Source organism: Cervus canadensis, chromosome 16 (assembly GCF_019320065.1).
Source record: "Cervus canadensis isolate Bull #8, Minnesota chromosome 16, ASM1932006v1, whole genome shotgun sequence".
Lineage (NCBI taxonomy): Eukaryota > Metazoa > Chordata > Mammalia > Artiodactyla > Cervidae > Cervus > Cervus canadensis.
In genome coordinates this window covers 11,913,127-11,932,724 of record NC_057401.1, presented here as the reverse complement: position 1 = coordinate 11,932,724, position 19,598 = coordinate 11,913,127, and the positions used below count along the sequence as shown (strand labels likewise).

Sequence of the window (19,598 nt, the reverse complement as noted above, 5' to 3'; positions counted from 1 at the left end):
GTATCAGAAACAGGAAAAAAATAGTGGACCTGTAGTTGTTGCCCTGTGCCTATATGTAGCAATTTATTTCTACTCACTGGGTACCAGGATAAAAAACAGTAGGTAATGTGCCTCTGAGAAAAGGCCTTCATTGTTATTTTAATGCAAACTGGAATCTGTTTTTATGATTCCCAAAATACTTATTTTAATAAGGAATTTTGAGTATGGTATGAAGATGAAAAATGAATGAGTAGTGAAATATTGTACATGTATCTTAGGCATCAGCTGTTTTATTGACAAAAGGCACAAGTATGAAATTTGTCTAAATAATTAGATTTTTAATTAGTGCATCATTGTAAGATTAATGTCATTGCGCTTCATTGCATGTAATTTTGTATTAGAAATTTCATGTCAACAAAGCTGCTACCTGTGGTTTGCTGATTTGAATCCTTATCACTTGTGTGTATGGCATGTTACATATTTGCAGTCAAGAGCCGAAAGAAGGCATTTGATTATAACTTCACTGGTGGTGAAGAATATTGATTGTGTTCTATATGATATGAATATATTATGTTTTCTACTATTCAGGAAACAACCACCTTTCAAATATTAGTGACTGCATATTGCAAAAATTTTAGAAGTAACATGAGCAGATAGATTGTTCAGTCTAAGCTATGTCTACTCTGAACATACTTGAACATTATGGATGCTAGGTTCTCTTGTTTTTTAAACTGTTTTTCCTTTCCTTTTGACAGTTGCCGAACCAGCAACCGGAAAAGCTTGATAGGCAATGGACAGTCCCCAGCATTGCCTCGGCCCCACTCACCTCTTTCTGCTCATGCAGGTAATGAATTACTTTGAGTTCTGTTTTACTTATTCTTGTAGTTTTGTTTGTTTTTTCTTGCTAGTTTTTAAAAGCTGGGCATTTTGAATTTTGGATGTGTCTCCACACCTTGTTATCTTGGTTTCTCTATTGCTTTATCACTAAGTTGTTCTTTTTGAGAAGTCAGCCCATCCTCTCTTTGAGCACGTGAACTCTGAAAGTGAGAATTCCTTTTTATTCCTCACGAGGTCTTATTTCAGTTTTTTTTTTTTTTTTTTGTGTCTAAATTTGTGGATGATGCAAGTCATGCTCCCAATGTTAGGATTTCCTTTTGGACATATAGCCGTGATAATTCACATGCAGTGGATTAGTGTTAAGAACTGTAGGGAAAGAAAAACGTCTTTCTCTTTCCCCTCCTAACTTCTCCACTGAGAACCTCGGTAACCAGAGACAAATTACAAAAGAAAAGCATGCACATTTATTTAATATACATTTTATGGAGCATTCATAAGGAAATGGAAATCCAAAGAAACAGTTAAATTAGTTTTTACAGTTTTGATCAAGAGTGGGGAGTCGTGCAAAGATGTTTAGGACAAAGGTGGGCTAATCTTAGTAAGCTGGGGAAAACTCAGCAAGACATGTTTGTTCAGATTCTTCTATGTCCCTTGTCTTCAGAGATAAGAAAGCTCCTTTCCTTCAGGTATAGAGAGTGTGCCTCTCACATGAAGGTTTTATGACCCGCTTATGGGCAAGACAGAAAGCCCTTCCTTCATGCGTTGCTCCTCATATCCCTTCACCTTAAAATATTCAATGTGCCAGTGTTAACGTATTTTGGGGTCTCAAGTCCCAAAGTGTGTCAGAACTATTCAGCATTTTTCTCCCTAAAGTTGAACTTACTTGTTATATACATTAACTATCACAAACAATGACGCTCTGAGCAGTCTAGAACATGTCTCCTCTTATATGTGGGCAGGAGTTTAAAGTCTTACCTGCCAGTGGTATATATATATAACTTACCTTTACATCTAGACCCATTGCCGGCACAAAGAAGATTCAAAAGATGAGGCTTTTGGCCTCAAGAGCTGATTAGAAGGATGGTAGAGCCACATTACAAAAAACTATAAAATGAAGACTGCTTTTTATTTTTTAAAAAATTCTGTCCAAGGTGGTACAAAAGGGTTAATGCCAAGCGGGAGAGTTTGGGAGCTGTTGAAGGAGCCACTTGCACATGATGTTGAAAGGTGCGCAAGACTTTGGTAGGTAGAAATGGGATGAGAGATAGGGGAATTCCTACTGTGTGGCTAGAGTGTGGGATGTGTGTGCTTGATTGTATGGGAATATAAAGGTGAAAAGAGATATGAGAATCAAAAAGGAGAATGAATTTTGACTTTGAGTGCCTTTCAGAGATTTTGTGGAGGATCTGTAGGAAGATGTGCTCGAGATTATGGAGGATGTTGGGTTTAAAGGATAAGTGATTAAGCCCTACCTCTGATATACTCTTGTGGAAACTCTCACATATAGGTGTTCAGATAGTGTTGATTTTATATTTAAACTAGGGTATGACTGTCTCCTAGAAAGCAGTCCTTCTGCTCAGTGGGGATCTCCAGTTGAGAGTGGAAGTTATCTAAACATGTTTGGGGATGAAACAGGAGAGAGAAAGAGGGAGGTAGATGCCCCTTTGGAATGAAGTTTTATTTTCCTCATAAATAAAAGATGGTAAAGTTAAAAAAGCAAAAGATAAGTTCATAAAATTATGATACTGTATGCAGTAAAACTACTCAAGTCCAGAAATACTACTCCTAGACAAAACTTTATAGATTCTCCTACATGTATATGCAAGAAGACATGTTCTAGACTACTCATAGAAATGTTACTTGTTGTATCTAAACGTTTAAAGGAATGTAACCCAAATGTCTGTCAGTTAGAAAATGGATAAATGAATTGAGGCATAGTTATCCACAAAGCATTGTGTACTTAGTAAACAAATGAACTAGCACTCAAAGATGGTGTTGGGCATAAAAGCTAGTTGCAAAAGAATCGTGCTTAAACCATACCTATAAGGTTACCATGATGCTACATGCAACGTTTTCTTTAGGGGTACACATGCACACACACACACACACACATATATATGTATATGTGTATATAAATTTGTCGGCTTCCCAGGTGGCTCAGTGGTAAAGAGTCTGACTGCCAGTGCAGGAGACCTGGGTTCAATCCCTGGGTCAGGAAGATCCCCTGGAGAAGAAAATGGCAACCCACTACAGCATTCTTGCCTGGGAAATCCCATGGACAGAGGAGCCTGGCGGGCTACAGTCCATGTGGTCATAAAGAGTTGGACGTGACTTAGCGACTAAATAGCAATAGCAACAAATACACATTTGTAGTAAGAGTCTAAAGGAAAATACGGCCATTTGAAAGACCCAGCTCATGGTAGCAGTTATGTCTGAGAATGTGTGAGGAGGTATAATTGTGGAGAGGAGTAAGCAGTTGCTAATATGTTTCTAAAGCTGAATGGTGAGTACACAACTATTTATATTGTTACTTTTATACTTTGGAGATTGATATTGTATTGTCATTTTAGTGAAAGCTGACCAGAGGGTCAAGCAAGATCAAATACTTTGCTTAGGGGCTGGAATTATCCCTTTGTTTTATCTTTTTCATCCCTCTGTCAGACTGCCACCAGTATATACCAGGTTCTAAGTATATGATAAATTTTATTTCTTTTATATAGTTCAGCTGTGATTTAAAGCATTTAGTCCTACTCGTCTTTATAGTGTTCTGTATTGATTGCATGATACTGTTGTGCCCGTTGATTAGGCTTTTATTGTCATGATTCTCTTCAGTTCTGATATTGAGATTAAAGAATATGCGGTAAGACTTTAATGATCCTTTTAATTATTTTTCTTTTCTCTATGGAGAATTCTTTCCCCTTCAAAGCATAGTTTTGTATTTAATCAGAGGAATAATGGGCAAAGAAAATCCTGTTTTTCAGGTTCCAAGAGACTTTTTCTTTATGTTACAGAGCCAACAGGTTGTTATTCACTCAGAAACTGTAGAGAAATCTGTTAGACTTTTTGTGAGAAGTGGCATTTATCACAGTCTGGTCGGTTCCTATTTCTTTAAAGAAAGAAGGAAAGGTTAAGTAAAGGACCCAACCTCACACCTTGACAGTGTGAAATGCCTGCTCACCTCTTCCTGTTGCTGCATTCCCTGCTATGTATGGTCCGCAGACACCAGGGGCCGGTTCCTGGGCGTCCCCGTGAAAAACGAGGAAAAAATAAGTGCCACCTCTCAGTGCCTAGTCGCCCAGCAGATACACTTTCTATATTTCTTAGGTAAGGATTATGTGTCAGGACACTCATCACTGACACACGAATTTATGCCATCAAGTGAGTCGGTAGAAATGAAAACATTAATTTATTTGTGTAGATGTATCAGTAATGCCCTGAGGAAGAAGAGATACTGGCATCGTGTTTTGGAGCTTATCTCTGCAGACAGAATAGTCTTTGTTGACAGACAGGGATTCCTTAAAGAACTGTGATCAGGACAGTCCCATTAAAAGAAAAAAGAGAGGTAAATATCACAAGTTTCTAATGCTAAGTGTGAAATTTAATGTAGAAGCCTCAAAGGAAAAGACTAGTATGTCTCTCCTGAATTGAAAAGTTTTGTGTAACAAATGAAATCAAAGGAAAACAAAGTGTGAAAAATATTTTTAAACCTATAACTGAGAGACATCTGATTGCCTTAATATATGAAGAGCTTGTGTAAATTGATATGGAAGTGGTGAATGCACCAGGAGGAAAATGATCAAAAGATGTAAAAAGGTACGTCACAGGAAGAAAATTAAATTGGCCAACAAAAATGTGTGAAATGATGATTCATTTCTATTATAAGAGAAATATGAACCAGAATAATGAGACGGTGTTGTTCACCTAGCATACTGTCAAAACTTTCCTAACACTGATAGAATTTGATGATAGCAAGGTTGTGGAGAAACAGCCCCTCTCAGATCACTTAGGTGTTGATGTGAATTGGCACAACACTTTTAGTTAGTTTGTGATATTGGTTAAACTTTCAACTACATTTACCCTTTGGCAAATCCATCTCTAGGAATTTATCTTATTGATATCTCACACAGTAACAGAAAAGGGTAAGTCTAGCATTGCTTATATGGCTTCCCTGGTGGCTCAGATGGTAAAGTGTCTGCCTACGGTGCAGGAGACCTGGGTTCGATCCCTGGATCGGGAAGATCACCTGGAGAAGGAAATAGCAACCCACTCTAATACTCTTGCCTGGAAAATCCCATGGACAGAGGAGCCTGGTAGGCTGCAGTCCATGGGGTCGCAAAGAGTCAGATATGACTGAGCAACTTCACTGAGCATTGCTTATAACTAGCAAATGGAAAATTAATTGTTACCACTTTATATTTTATTGTACCCTTTATTTAGTATACCCTTTATTTATTAAGTATACCCTTTATTTATTTAGTGAACCTTTTATTTATTAAGCATCTGGTTTAGTAGGAAATAATACAGGTATATAACCCAAGGCTTCATGTTTGTTACAAAGAATGAGGTGGGGGCTTTTATATTCTGATATATGAACGCTGTCCAAGATAGACTATTCAGTGAAAAAATACATTGTGTAATTTTATATATGTGTGTGTGTGTTTGAGTGCATATACACATATAAACATACTTGCATATTCATAAGGGATTTTTGGAAAGATAAATTTAACAGTTTTTAATCTTTGGAGAATAGGAAAGTAGGGAAATTAGTGGGTGGTGCTTTTATAATAAAGTAAGTTTCTGTAAATACAACTGGTAAATGAAACAAAATAATGCCTGATCTAGTTCTCTATTACTATATAGCAAATTACCAAAAATTTAGAGGCTTAAGACAGTATCCATCTATTGACCTTATAGTTCTATACAAGTCTAGGTATAGACTTGTTTGACCTCAGGCAGGCTCTCAGGGTATCTCAAGGGCAAAATCAAAGAAAGATAGAAAAGATAAGTTCCTAGTTCTGTAGGAACCCTCACCTTTTTTTTTTTTTTCTGTTCAGAGTTTTATTCAGCCAGAGTCAGTTGGTTGTTGACCTTAAAAAAAATTAGAAACTTATTTTACCAGCAAAATGAGTTTATTTTGGGATGGCAGAAAGTTGTAATTTGGCACAAGCAAACTTACCTTAAAAGGTAAATCCAAAAAACAGAAGAGAGAGGCTTTTGCCTTTACAGAGGAAGAGAAGAAGTTGGGAGGAGAGTCCAGAGTCTTGGTGGCTGAGCTGTTGCTGGGCTGAGAAATTCTTACCTCCCTCTGCTGGGGTCTGAGGGGTAGTGTGTGAGAGCTCCCCCTTTAGGACTTCCCCATTCCATTTAAAACAAGGCTTCGTTTATTGTCAGACTGGGCTGGTCTCTTATCTGTAGATTGAGAAGGAATCTACTCAAGCTCATATAGGTTGTGAACAGATTCAGATCCTTGTGGTTGGAGAATTAATATCCCCATTTTATCCTGACTGTTGGCCGGAGGCTGTCCTCCTCTGTCTTCAAGCTTGCATTGGCAATCCAGTCATTCTCATGGTTCACATCTGTAACTTACTCTGCTATCAATTGAAGAAAATTATTTTAAAGGGCTTATCTGATAGGGTCTGCTGCTGCTGCTGCTGCTGCTAAGTCGCTTCAGTCGTGTCCGACTCTGTGCAACCCCATAGACGGCAGCCCACCAGGCTCCCCCGCCCCTGGGATTCTCCAGGCAAGAACACTGGAGTGGGTTGCCATTTCCTTCTCCAATATCTGATAGGATCAGGCCAAGTCAAATAATCTCTGTATATTAAAGTCAACTGATACGGAGCTTTACATCTGCAAAATCCCATCATAGTAGTACCTAGAGGAGTGTTTGCTTGAATAACTGGGAGACAGGTGTCTTGAAAAGATCATTTTTAGAATTCTGCCTACCACAGTATCACTTCAATACTTTATTTTGATTCGAAAGGCTAAGTATAATCTCTAAGAGTGATACTTACAGAGGATGAACCACAGACTAGATGTAGATAAATAAATGAGACCTATTAGACTTTTAGAGTCCCAAGATCAAATGTTGCCCCATTGGTCAAAATATCTAACCTTTTGTGTCTTCAAAGATTATTTTACTGGGAATTTGCAGCTGGCTACTTAGATTCATTTATATGAGTGTTTTTTGAAGGAAAAATAGGAAAAAAAAGTCTCACTTTTCTATTGCTACTCTAGAATTATTAAAGACAAGAAATATTCTTAATCTTCTATGTGTTCATAACCTATTAAGTTAGTATCTACTTGGGAAAAAACTTTCATAAATTACTGTCTGTCTCTCTATTGTACATATGAACCTCGTTTCTGAAGGATTAGTCCCTACACTATTTTCTGTTCTGCTCACCAGGCCTCTCTTCAAAGATATAACTCAGCTAAAGGAGGCCCCATACAGGTGAAAATAACCAGAGAACTGGAGAGATTGTGTGGACAATACAACTACAAGTAGAAACTTGCAAAACTCAGAAAAGTACTAGGGTAGGCATATGAGGTTAGGCAATGAAACACCCCAAATCTCACTGTTCAAAACACCCTGTGAACATCTTGATGTGCGTTTCTTCTTTATTTTCCCTTCTCCTCACCTCTACCCTTCGATCATTGGCTTAACAAACATAACCCAGAGTATAATGTGGTTTCCAAGTAGAAACTATGAGACATTGTGTACATTTTTTCAATAAAGTTTGTATTGTTTCAGAAAACTACGAGGACCTTCCTTTTTTGAACTTGTGCTGGAGTCTCTTTTTGAGCCACACATTGGTCTTGCCACTTTAAAACTTGCTCTCCTTGTATTTCTGCCGTATCAATTATACTCATTCACCAGATGTGACGCTGAATAGGATGGGGTTAACAGGCACAGGTTTTGCAGACAGGCATGCTGATACAAGGATTTGAACGTCATTAGACTAGCAGGGAAATGGAGATAGTGAAAGACACACAAAGCAGAATAATAAATTCAAAGAAGAGCATCTGGGCTAGAACAAGATTCGTCAACATCCAGGGTACCAGAGATGTACGTGAGAGCATCTCACATCCCTGATATCGGCAAGGAACTTTATAGTAACCTGCTGCCCTGAGAATGTGAACTATAAGCTCTGAAGATATGTAACTGGGGGGTAAGGGGTTTAGTAAAACCTGAAATGTTGGCCCTGTGTGCCAACCAAGTCCTTAAATCACTTACCAACATCCATATGACCCTGTGCCATTTTTAAGGTATGATAAAATCTCATAAGAAAATTTTCAGCCTCTGTTCCCATGACTGTGATCTTCAAGGCTGATATGGTTAAAATATAAAAAGTGATACTCTGATTGTGACAGCAAAGCAGATAGTTGGTAGAAAATATGAGAAATTTATGTGGAAATATAAATCCCCCTTAAACCCACTATCCAAGAATAACCCTGCTAACATTTTACTGTATCTCTTGTCTTTTTTTTCCTATATGTATTGTGTGTATGTGTCTCTGTATATCTGTCCATGTGACTGAGACGCCTATGTTGAAACTATTTATTTACTCCACCCTTGCCCACACTTAAGTTACAGTTTTTCAGGTTCTATTGATACAGGCCAAACATAATACCATAGTACCAGTTTTATTAATGTATAATTGACATATAAGCTTGTATTTAAGATATACAACACAGTGATTATATATCTTTTTTTTTAATGACTGCCACAATAAGTCTATCCATCACCTCATAGTTACACATTTTTTTTCTTGTGAGGAGAGCCTTTAAGATTTACTCTTTCAGCAACTTTCAGATATTCAATACAGTATTGCTAACTATAGTCACCATGTTATACATTACATCCCCAGAACTTATTTATTTATCATATAACTAGAAGCTTGTGCTTTTTGATCAGCTCAGTTCAGTTCAGTTGCTCAGTCGTGTCTGATTCTTTGCGACCCCATGCAGCACACCAGGCCTCCCTGTCCATCACCGGCTTGCGGAGTTTACCCAAACTCATGTCCATTGAGTCGGTGATGCCATCCAACCATCTCATCCTCTATCATCCCCTTTTTGATCACCTTCACCCATTTCACCCACCCCCCACTTCTGGCAACCACCGGTCTTGTGGCTTTTCATTTCTTCCATTTTGTTGTTCTGAGTTTGTTTTTTGTTTTGGGTTTTTTTTGTTTGTTTTTAGATTCTATATATTCCTGAGATCATACAATATTTATGTTTCTTTGACTTTTTTCATTTAGCATAATGCCCTCAAGATTCATCCACATTGTTGCAAATGGCAGAATTTCTTTTTTTATGGCTGGAGAATATTCTGTTGTAGATACATACCCCGTTTTCTTTATACATCCGTCTGGTGACAGATAACTTATGTTGTTTCCGTATCTTGGCTATTGTAAATCATGGGAGTGCAGATGTCTTTTGAAGATACTGATTGTGTTTCCTTCCAGTATGTACCCTAAACTGGAATTGCTAGATCATATGGTAGTTCCATTTTTTAAGGAACCTCCATAGTATTTTCCACAGTGGCTACTCCAATTTACATTCCCATCAATAGTGCGCAAGGGTTCCCTTTTCTCCACATCTTCACCAATGCCTGTTATCTCTTATCTTTGATAATAGCTATTCTTTGACCAATAGTTTTGATATTCTAGTATCAATAGCTTTGATAATAGCTAGCACGTGTGAACTGAATATCTTAGTCATTTTAATGTGTGCATGTTTTCTTAATCTTTTGTCATTTCACTGAATTTCTTTTCTGATTCGCTGTTGGTTCTAATGTTGCTTTTTGATTAATGTAAGTTTTTTCTTATTTTTAATTTTGTCATCTAATTTGTCTTTTTCTTTCTGATTTCTTCCATTTTTTGGTTTTATCTAGTTGTTGTAGTTTCTTTTCTTTTCTTTTTTTTAAACCAAACTGGTCTTCCTCTAAGAACCTGACAGGGCTGTTCTGACCTCTCTGTTTCCCCTGCCTTTTCTTGTTTGACAAGCTTCCTATCAGTGAAGTGCTTCTTCACGTCCTTGTGTTCCTTAGCCTGACATTTAGGGTGGGGGTTTTCCCAAGCACTGAGTGAATTTTTGAGCAGCAAGAGTTTTCCTGAATTCTTCCTAAACTTTATAGGCTAGCCTATGAAGGGAGGAGATAGCAGTTAAAAAAAAAAAAAAGGCGTTAAGTCAGTTTCTGTCAACTTAAGGAGACTGTACACTTATATGTTTCTGCTCAGGTATTTGTGGCCCCATCAAGTTTGCATGCAGCACACAGAGGGAAAGTTATTACTATGAATTTTACTTCGCTGGTGGGAACAACCCCGTCAATAGAGATGAAGGATCTTTAGGTATCAGTGAAAGATTTCTCTTTAGATTAGGTTAGACTAGAGACATCGCCCTGAGCGTAAGAGTGCCTTTATTTAATCTTTTTTTGTTTTGTTGAGTTTCACGCTTTGAGCAGGTTTTCTGTGCTTGAAATATTATTTGCCAAGTTGTTTAAATATGCTTTGTAGATCTTTAATAAAAGTGCTTGATCAGCAGGGCAGTGACCTCCTTTGGTGACACAGAAGTGATGGTGTGGACAAATGGCTCCTTTGCATCTCTATATTTGAAGAATAGGACAAAGCAAGATTGTGTGCTTCAGAGTCATGGCAAATTGATGGCCAGCGTTAATGGAAATTAAGCTTGCTGATGCCCCATATAACCACTCTCTTTGAAGTGATAGAAACTTTCTTGTTTTACTCAAGAGCAATCGCTGATATGGCCACCCATTTTTTTTTTTTTCCTAATTATAAGCAGATCTTAACAAAATCAACTTAAACTTGTGGAACATTGTGTTCAGTTGAGAGTGCTGTAGTGTCCTCCTCACAATTTTATTTTATTTAGGTCAAATTGGCAAATCATACTGCTAAATCCTTGGGTAGACATTACCTTGGAATCATCTGCTTGTCTGCTTTTATTAAAATCTTAAATGGGCTCAAGACCAGATTTCTTCATCTAGTGTGAATGTCCACAGTGTACTATTTCATGGTACATTTGTTCTGTGACTTCAAGTACTTCATAAATCAGTTTCTCTGAATTATAGAGAATACATCTTTTTTATTCCATACTGTACCCACAGTTTTGTTTTTTTCTTTTTTGTTTAAACCTTAGCCTTTGTGTAAATACCAATTGTTGGCTTGAGTAATGACCCATCTTGCCCTTCCTGCTTAAGGAAAAGGATGATAAAATCAGATGAACTGACGTCATTGTGTTTTCCTAGTTTGGGGTATGGCTTTGTGTTGAGTCACTAATCAGGGGTATATACCAACATCATTAGTATTTGTTAATTCCTTCATGCAGCTCCATCTGCTCTGTGACCTGCATTTATTGTTTTGTTTCTTTGAGAAGAGTATAATGTTTATATATTATTTTTTTAATAATAATTTAATGACTGGCATGGGCTTCCCTCATGGCTCAATGGTAAAGAATTAGGCTGCCAATGCAGGAGATGAAGATTCAACCCCTGGGTCAAGAAAATCCCCTGGAGAAGGAAATGGCAACCCACTCCGATATTCTTGCCTGGAGAATCTCATGTACAGAGAAGCCTGTACAGTCCATGGCGTCGCAAAGAATCAGACATGATTGAGTGACAACAGTTCAATCCAATCCAATCTTTCCCCAATCTCTAGATAGTCTCCTAAATCTAAATGTAGAATTTAACCCAAATGGTCATTGATTTAGCTTTTTGGTTTCTCCTTTATTACACATTGAAGCTTTTGGAAGCTTACTGCTAAATTTAATACACCCCTGTGTCAATGAATGTGGCCTTGTTTTGTCTTTGTTTGTGAACATAGGTCTCTTGGGCAGCACTTAGGAAGATTTTACTCCTCCATCCTTTGGGAAAGGCTCTTCCTTTTTTTTTTTTTTTAATCCAAATATTTTTTGTGTTTATGCATCTACTGTGGATTTTCTTCTGCTTGGTTTCTGAAGTACCAATTGGATCTTAATTACATATTTTTCAAGTTAGAATTGACAATATCCATCATTGACAAACTGATGGATTTGTGGGGTAAGACGCAATTAATCAAAGGTGGCTTCCAGATACCTTGCTGAGAATATGGATCAATGAAAGGGAGGCTTCCCAAGATTCAGGAGACAAGAATAGGTTTGAGGTAGCGCTTAAGAATTCACTTTGCTGCTTATTTGATTTAAGATGCCCATGAAACATCTAAGTGATGTAAATTAACAGTTGTCACATGGGGCCTGAAGCTCAAGAATCTGTGCTGGTGAGAACAGTTTGGACTGTGCGTTTATAGATGGTATTAAAAACCTGGGGATGGGATAAAATCATTGAGGGAAAGAGTTTTAGAAGTTCTTAAGATGAAACAGTGAACTGAGTCTATAAGGCCAACATTTAGATGTTCTGAGAGGACAAGAAACCAGCAGGAAACTGAGAAGCAGAAACCTGAGAGACAGGAGGGAAAAAGGAGGAGACAGTGTCCCAGATGCCGAGGGAGACAGGGCTCCCAGAGGGGGACAGGTGGGTTTTAGCATGAGGTCAGTAATCGCTATCAGGCACATAACAAGTGTTTGTTGAAATATAAATGAACTGTTTATAAAGAAATACACAGAGATCCTTTTTCCTTTGTTGACCAAAAATGCACCAAACTTCTGATCAAAGGCAAAGTTTGTTTCCCACCCAAAGAGACAATCCTCTTAAATATCAATCTGAGTACTTGCAAAGCCTTACACATTATAGTACATTATTTTAATAACCATATTTAAAAGTCATTTTAGCTTACATTTACCTTGTCCATAATATAATCTGTTTCCACCATTGCTGAAAGCTGAGAGGGTGCTATTGCCTTTTTTTCCTCTTCATTAGTTTTGATGCTAAGGTGCTTTACCCCTTCCCAAGTCCACAGAGCAGTCAAACAAGCCAGAATTTCACTGAAATTAAGGAGATCTAAACTATCCTCTTTCTGATAGAGAATAGACATTGGGAATTCTTGAAGTTACTATTTTTTTTTTTATGAGAATAGAGATTCTTATAAGTTTTAGATGGGTAAGAATATTTAAGAAACTCGGGTCTCAAATAGCCCAATTTCTCGAAAGTTAGTGAGATGTAGAATCTTCTTTTAATTTCAAATTATGGAGATTAGAGTGATTACCTTATCAACTTTGTCTACTCTGAGTTTAGACATTTTCAGATTTAAATTTCATAAGTATGATGATTATGTATTTCACTGTTTTAAAATATATAAATGATATGTATTATTATGTCTTCTAAGTCTCTGTTATGTATTCAGATTGGCCACCCAAGTAACCTTTTTTATCTGCTAGTTAAAAAATATTGGATTGCCTTCTATTTATGGTTGCCTTTTTAAAGAACACTTTTAATTTTGTATTGGCATATAACTGATTAACAGTGTTGTGATGGCTTCAGGTACATAGCAAAGCAACTCAGCCATACATATATATACGTATGTATCCATTCTCCCTTCAGCTGCTCCATTATCCACACTGCCACATAACATTGAGCAGAGTTCCCTGTGCTACATAATAGGTCCTTGTTCGTTATCCATTTTCAATGCAGCAGTGTGTACACGTCCATCCCAGTCTCCCTAACTATCCCTTCCCTGCTAGGGTTGCTTTTATTCTGAGATATGTGATTAGTAAATGATGACCTAGAAAGTGAAAAGGTGCATTTAAAATTCTTGCAGAATCACTTCTGTCCTCACCCTTGAGGCTCTCCCAGCCTGATGGTCTCAGACAGGACAGTCTGCTTTGGCGACCATCACAGTGACTTCAGCTTTCTGGCACTGTGATGCTTCTGGCATCATCCTCACTAGCTTCCTCCCAAATTATCTCTGAACTTGAGAGAGAAATTCTCAGCTATATGTAAATACAGACGGTCTTCTTCAGCCTCTTAGCTGGTGAGAGTATGTGGATTCATATCACAGGAAAACTAATTCTTCCCCAGAGGTAAAAAGAACTTGAGGCGGGGGTCCTGTTGGCCTGGGGATCAGCCAGCTGTCTTCATTACATGCCCAGGCCCTTGGTGGAAGGCTATGGGCTCCCTCTCAGGCAACCTGTAAAGGGGACTTAAAGTCTGCGTTTTTAATTCAAGTACCTATACTAAGGAACATTTCCCTAAATATCACGTATAGCAGCGCCATCTCTGTCTTTGAACTTAGTCTGGCATAATTACAATTTCCACCCTAATGACGCCTTAATGCAGATTTTTGTATTTACTGCAGTAATGTATGAGTACTTCTCCACACAGCCATGCAAATTGCAGGCTTTTTAAGTTCTAAGCTTCGATATTAGGAGTCACAGTGGGTAATTGCAGAGCTTGTCATAGATGTTAAGGTGTACATACATGGGTAATCATCACAAGTTTGGAAGGTTCAGCTGTTGGAACCGGGTCCATCCACACTCTGATGGTAGAGTTGATGGCAGATTTGGTTTCTGTAGACTAGGGAAGGGAGAGGTGGAGATAATTTAGGAAAGCATGCATACAAGAAGGGTCACAGAGTTTTAGGAAGAGGAGATCAGTTTTGCTTAAAAAATGGAATTTTAGGTTTTTAAAAAAGGTCTTTAAAAACTTTTTTTCCTTTTCACAAAAGCTGTACATGTTTATTATGGAAAATTTGGAAAATATAGGAAAGTATAAAGAAGAATATAATCATCATTTATAGTCTTATTCACCACTCAAAATTAACCACTTAATTCGATATTTATCTAAATATGTAGATTTTACACATCTATATCTATTACAATGTGTATAACACTTATGTATGTGTAAATGTGTACATACAAACATGGGCTTCCCTGGTGGCTCAGCTGGTAAAGAATCCACCTGCAATGTGGGAGACCTGAATTCTATCCCTGGGTTGGGAAGATTCCCTGGAGAAGGGAACAGCTACCCACTCCAGGATTCTGGCCTGGAGAATTCATGGACTACATAGTCCATGGGGTCGCAAAGAGTCGGACATGACTGAGTGACTTTCACTTCACATATAAACTTAACTTTGCATATGCACACATACCTTTGTGTATATGTGTGTGTGTTTGTGTGTATATATATATGTATATATGTAAGTATGGGATCAGATATAAGCTTGTGTCTATTTTCTTCTGGTATTGAGATTTTTACATACATTAAATACTTTTCTTTGTTTCAAATATTTGGTTTTCAGGAGTAAAAAATATTCCATTTCTTGAATGTGCCATAGTTATCTCCCCATAATGAGTATTTTGGCTGTCTCCAGTTTTTTTTCTTATGAGTAATATTGTGGTGAACAATATTGTAACATGAATCTTTGTGATCAACTTTGATTAGTTTCTCAGCCTAATCTGGGAAGGTATTCATTAAAGTGCTGGCTTCTATTGTCTTGTATTTGAGTTGTTGGGCCATCCATTGTTGTCTGAGATTTTTGAGTCCTTAAGAATTACAGATTAGATCCACAGGAAATGCTATTTAATGCTAGCTGCAGATGACATTTAATAAGCATCAAGAATGTGTTGTGTAGGCACCAAAATAATCTTACATGTATCCAAGTACATCTCAAGAGTGTTCTCTCTAGGTGGAACAATAGCTAGCTCTATAAACTTCCAGGAACTTTGTACCCACTGACATCACGGTGACATGGTAATGTTAGTGGGGTAAATGGAAAAGGAACTCTTACACAAAGCTGAGAGTTGTTCCCATTTCACACTGTGTTCCTGATGTCCTGGAGGTTGACGACTAGACTAGTGTAGAAACCTCCGGCTACTATGTAACTCAGTAATCCTGCTCCCTGAACCCTTTTAATTTGAGATCTCAAACTATTAATAGAAGTACTAAATGGTATATGTAATAAACACTGGATCTCAGCTCTGCCGTGTATCAGCAGTGTTGATTTGGGCAAAGCACTCTCTAAATCTGAATGTCCTTATCTATAAAATGGAAAGAGTAGAACTTTCCTCTTGCAGCCTCATGTGACTGCTTAAATGTGACAGTATTGTGATATTATAAAGAGCCAAACACTGTGGAGTTTTAGGAAGCTATCAAAGTATATTATAACCAGTTTGAATTCATTGTGTGGTTAAAATGCTAAGATAATATAGTTTGTAAAGACACATCAAATTAGAACACAGGCTTGTTGCAGTCTCCAGGTGGATTGCTGGCAGTGGAACGTGGCCCCCTGGTAACAATCTCTGTTGGAGCACGGTTGTAGTAGTCTGTGATATTTTCATTTTGGCATACCAGCCTTTGAAGATCCCTCCCCTGTGTACTGTACTCTGGTTTACAGCTGACTTGGGAAATGAACAGCAATTTTTTTTTTTTTTTTTAAAGCCAGTTCCAGTGGCTCAGAACCACAGCAGTTACTGTGGAGATGCCTTGGGGTTAGGGAGTGGGAAGGGATATTTGGAATGGGGTTTGCAGGCCCCCACTTCACCTTTGCTTCAGCCAGAGAAGATCAAACTCTGTCACATTTTGGGCTAGAAAGTAGTCTTTTGCTTGAGTGAAAGATTTAGCATGTACACGTGTTTACACATGCATTCAGGTTTGAAAACTTTCTACAGGCATTGAGACGCAGGGCAGCCAAGGGTCGAGAATCACACGGCTTGTTGGTGTCAGAGCCAGGTCTGGATCCCTGCCTACCATCTCTGCCTCTTGGACTCCTCCCAGTGAGACTGTGGAAGCTGGCCCCCAACATATAATACCTTCTGGAGGGATTAGGGAAGACCTGGGACATCCCCATTGTGAGCTTTTTCTCCCACCCCCAGTTTCAGATTTATTTATTTATTCATTTCATTCCTTGGTTCATTCCTTTATTATTGGGTGCCCAAATAAACTTTTTGGCTAACCCAATATTTTTTAACCTTAAATCCTACGTTTCATTTTGTTGTTGTTTCTTTATTGGAGTATATTTGATTTATAATGTTGAATTAAGTTTCAGATGTACAGCAAAGTGATTTGGTTTTACAGATAGCTATTCTTCTCAGATTCTTTTCCTATATAGGTTATTATAGAGTGAGTTCTCTGTGCTGTGCAGTTTGTCTGTGTAGATTAACTGTTTGATATACAGCGGTATGTGTATGTTAATCCCAAGTGGTGGTGAGCATAGCTGCCTTCCAGAGTAAGCTTTGATTCACTCTTTTCTAGGGCCAGACACAGTGTGTAGATCAATGCTTCATTTCTGATTCTCCTACTCTCTCAAAGAGCCTGGACCCACACCTGAAGCATAGGAGGGGAGCTCACTTTAAAAAAAAAAAAAGAAAGAAAGAAACACATAGGTTTACAGGCATTTTGTTGTTATAGTTATTCATGCTGTGTTTTAAGGATAGAGAAAAATGCCAGATGACTTTAGGAATGAACTATTGCTCTGATACATGAAAAAAGTAACTGGTAGTCAGGAGATGAGCAGGATAATGGTGTAATAACAACCTTCCACGTGACTAAATCATCCCGGATGGTCAGCTGGAAATGGTACCTACCAAGTAAACAAGTGGGCTGAGAGAGAGAAAATCCCTACCATTGTAATGAAAACTGTACACCCCCTAATTACACTGCTGCTGAGCCTCATGCTAACATCCTGCTCATTCGTGGAGAGTCTCTGATACGGGTATACTAAAGGAGTTCCCCTAAAGCATAAGCGTTCCAGAGTGGTTCATCTGTTAAGGTATCAGATGTCGGTAAACTAAAAACCAGCATTTGATTATATGCACTATTTTTCCCTTTGATAAAGAAGCACTATGTTCATACTTTTTCCTTAGATAAAAAGAAGTGATATTTCAGGTTAATTTTCTTAAAGTTTTATGGTAGTCTGCTGTCAGTTAAGTCTCTTTTTTTTTGGCTTTAATTTCTCCTGAAGGAGGAGACTGAATTACATGGTTTGTTTTTTTTTTTCCTAATAATCTTTTAAAGTATTTCTTTTAAGGTTTTAGTTCCATATTCCTAAATTTTTATTCATTTGTTTGTTTTAAAGGGGTGGTTTTCACCCTGTGTTTTTGGTGTTGATTCATATTGGTCTTATGTTCTTTATTGGGGTCATGCTTTAGGGTCTGAAGGAAAATGTTCTCTCAGCATCTAAAATATTAAGAAAAATGTTGGTTGGGATGGTAGGTTGGCCTCTGCAGATCTAAATGGAGGCAGGGGGACATGACTGAACTCCCCACAAGCGTTTTCTAGATATGGTCACTTTTTTTCATCATCTGAGAAAGGATGCTCCATTTGGACTTTGGATGGGAAAACTGGTTGTCCTGTTGCCTAGGCATCCCAGGCCACCTTGAAGTCTTTTCTGTTGGTTAATTAGTATAGTGTTACATCCCAGTTAGTGGTAAATATATCTATAAACTGGAACTTTTAGGCTTGAAAACCTCCTTTTGCACATGTGGGAATATTCTGGAACTCTACAATAGTTACCAGAGTGACCAACCAGTCATTTAAAGGAATGAATTTAGTTTTGGAGGTTTTGAAAGAGGGAGAGGTGGGGAGTGGGGGGTTGGGGAGGGAAGTGTGAGTAAGTGTGTGTGTGTATGAGATCTTCAGGCAAAGAACATGCCCCATTTCAATGTTAAGAGATGCAAATCATATTAAATAGGCCAAAAGCAGGAAATGAAGTTCCTTAATTGGTTAAAAAAAAAAATAGCCTGCTGCCTTGTGGAATTAGTAACTTGGCTCAGGAATGAACATACTCTAGCATTCTTGAAATTGAAAAAAAAAAAATATGTGACTTAGTTCACATTTCTTTCTTTTGTGCCATTATTTCAGTGGAATTTAGGAAATGTCTTTTAAGCTTGTCACTAGTCATTTCATTTGACAGTTTTGATTTCAAAAGAAAAAGACCAATGCAAATTCTTCTCCCTCCTCTGGAGACCCAGCAGACTTTTAACATCAAGAAATGTACACACCTCCCCTGACAACGAATTTCACATAACCAGAAGCAGTCTGCTTTGTCAGTAGTTCTGTGAAACTTTTTATTTCATCCCTCCTATTCTTACTGTTGATACAAATGATGGATACTTATTTCTTCTGGTGATGTGAGGTTTTAACCACTTCTGTCATGAATATGTTCTGTGTAACCTGCTTCTACTTACCATTCTGTTTCCTGAAATAGCAAGATAAAAGTTATTATTTGAACTAGCAAAATAGAAGTTACAAAACCTGATTTTAGTCACTGACTTGAACGTACCTCAGAGTGATTGGTTGACATATAGGTCAACCCATTTGGTGTTTGGTGGTTCTTCATGCTTTTCATTGGACTATTTATAACAGTCCACCAACCCCAATTTCTGAAACTGCAGTAATACTGGAGATTAAGAATATATCAATGATTGGTTACATCTTTAGGGAAAACACAACATGATTCAAAAATAGTCAGTTCATGGCTAGATCTCAGAAACAGTATAACTCAATAGGCAGAAACAAAGGTAAGTTTCAGCCTCCTACGTTACTTATAACCCCTACAGCAGAGTCTTCATTCCTGGGCCAACAACCAAAGTATCTGGCAGACACTTCCCACAATAGGAAAGCTGCTTTTTGAGCTGACCAGAGACATCTACTGCCTACTTTGCCCCAACAGCCTCATATTTCTATCTCAGAATTTTTTCTTTTTTTAATTAAAAAAGTTAAAAAAAAAAAACTTTATTGGAGTATAGTTGATTTAAAAGTTTGTGCTAGTTTCAGGTATATAGCAAAGTGATTCAGTTATACCTGTATTAATTCCTTTTCAGATTCTTTAACCCATACAGGTTACCACAGCATATTGAGTAGAGTTTCCTGTGCTATATACTAGGTCCCTGTTGATTAT

At 37.8% G+C, this 19,598-nt stretch overlaps 1 protein-coding gene across 1 annotated transcript in view; it reads left to right on the top strand.

Moving 5' to 3' along the window:
* MAST4 (microtubule associated serine/threonine kinase family member 4) overlaps positions 1-19,598 on the top strand; it is a 608,649-nt gene that overhangs the window by 488,104 nt on the left and 100,947 nt on the right. Inside the window, exon 7 of the mRNA XM_043488941.1 lies at positions 735-823. Within this exon, the coding sequence (XP_043344876.1) occupies positions 735-823 (89 nt within the window). The remainder of the gene's footprint in view (positions 1-734; positions 824-19,598) is intronic.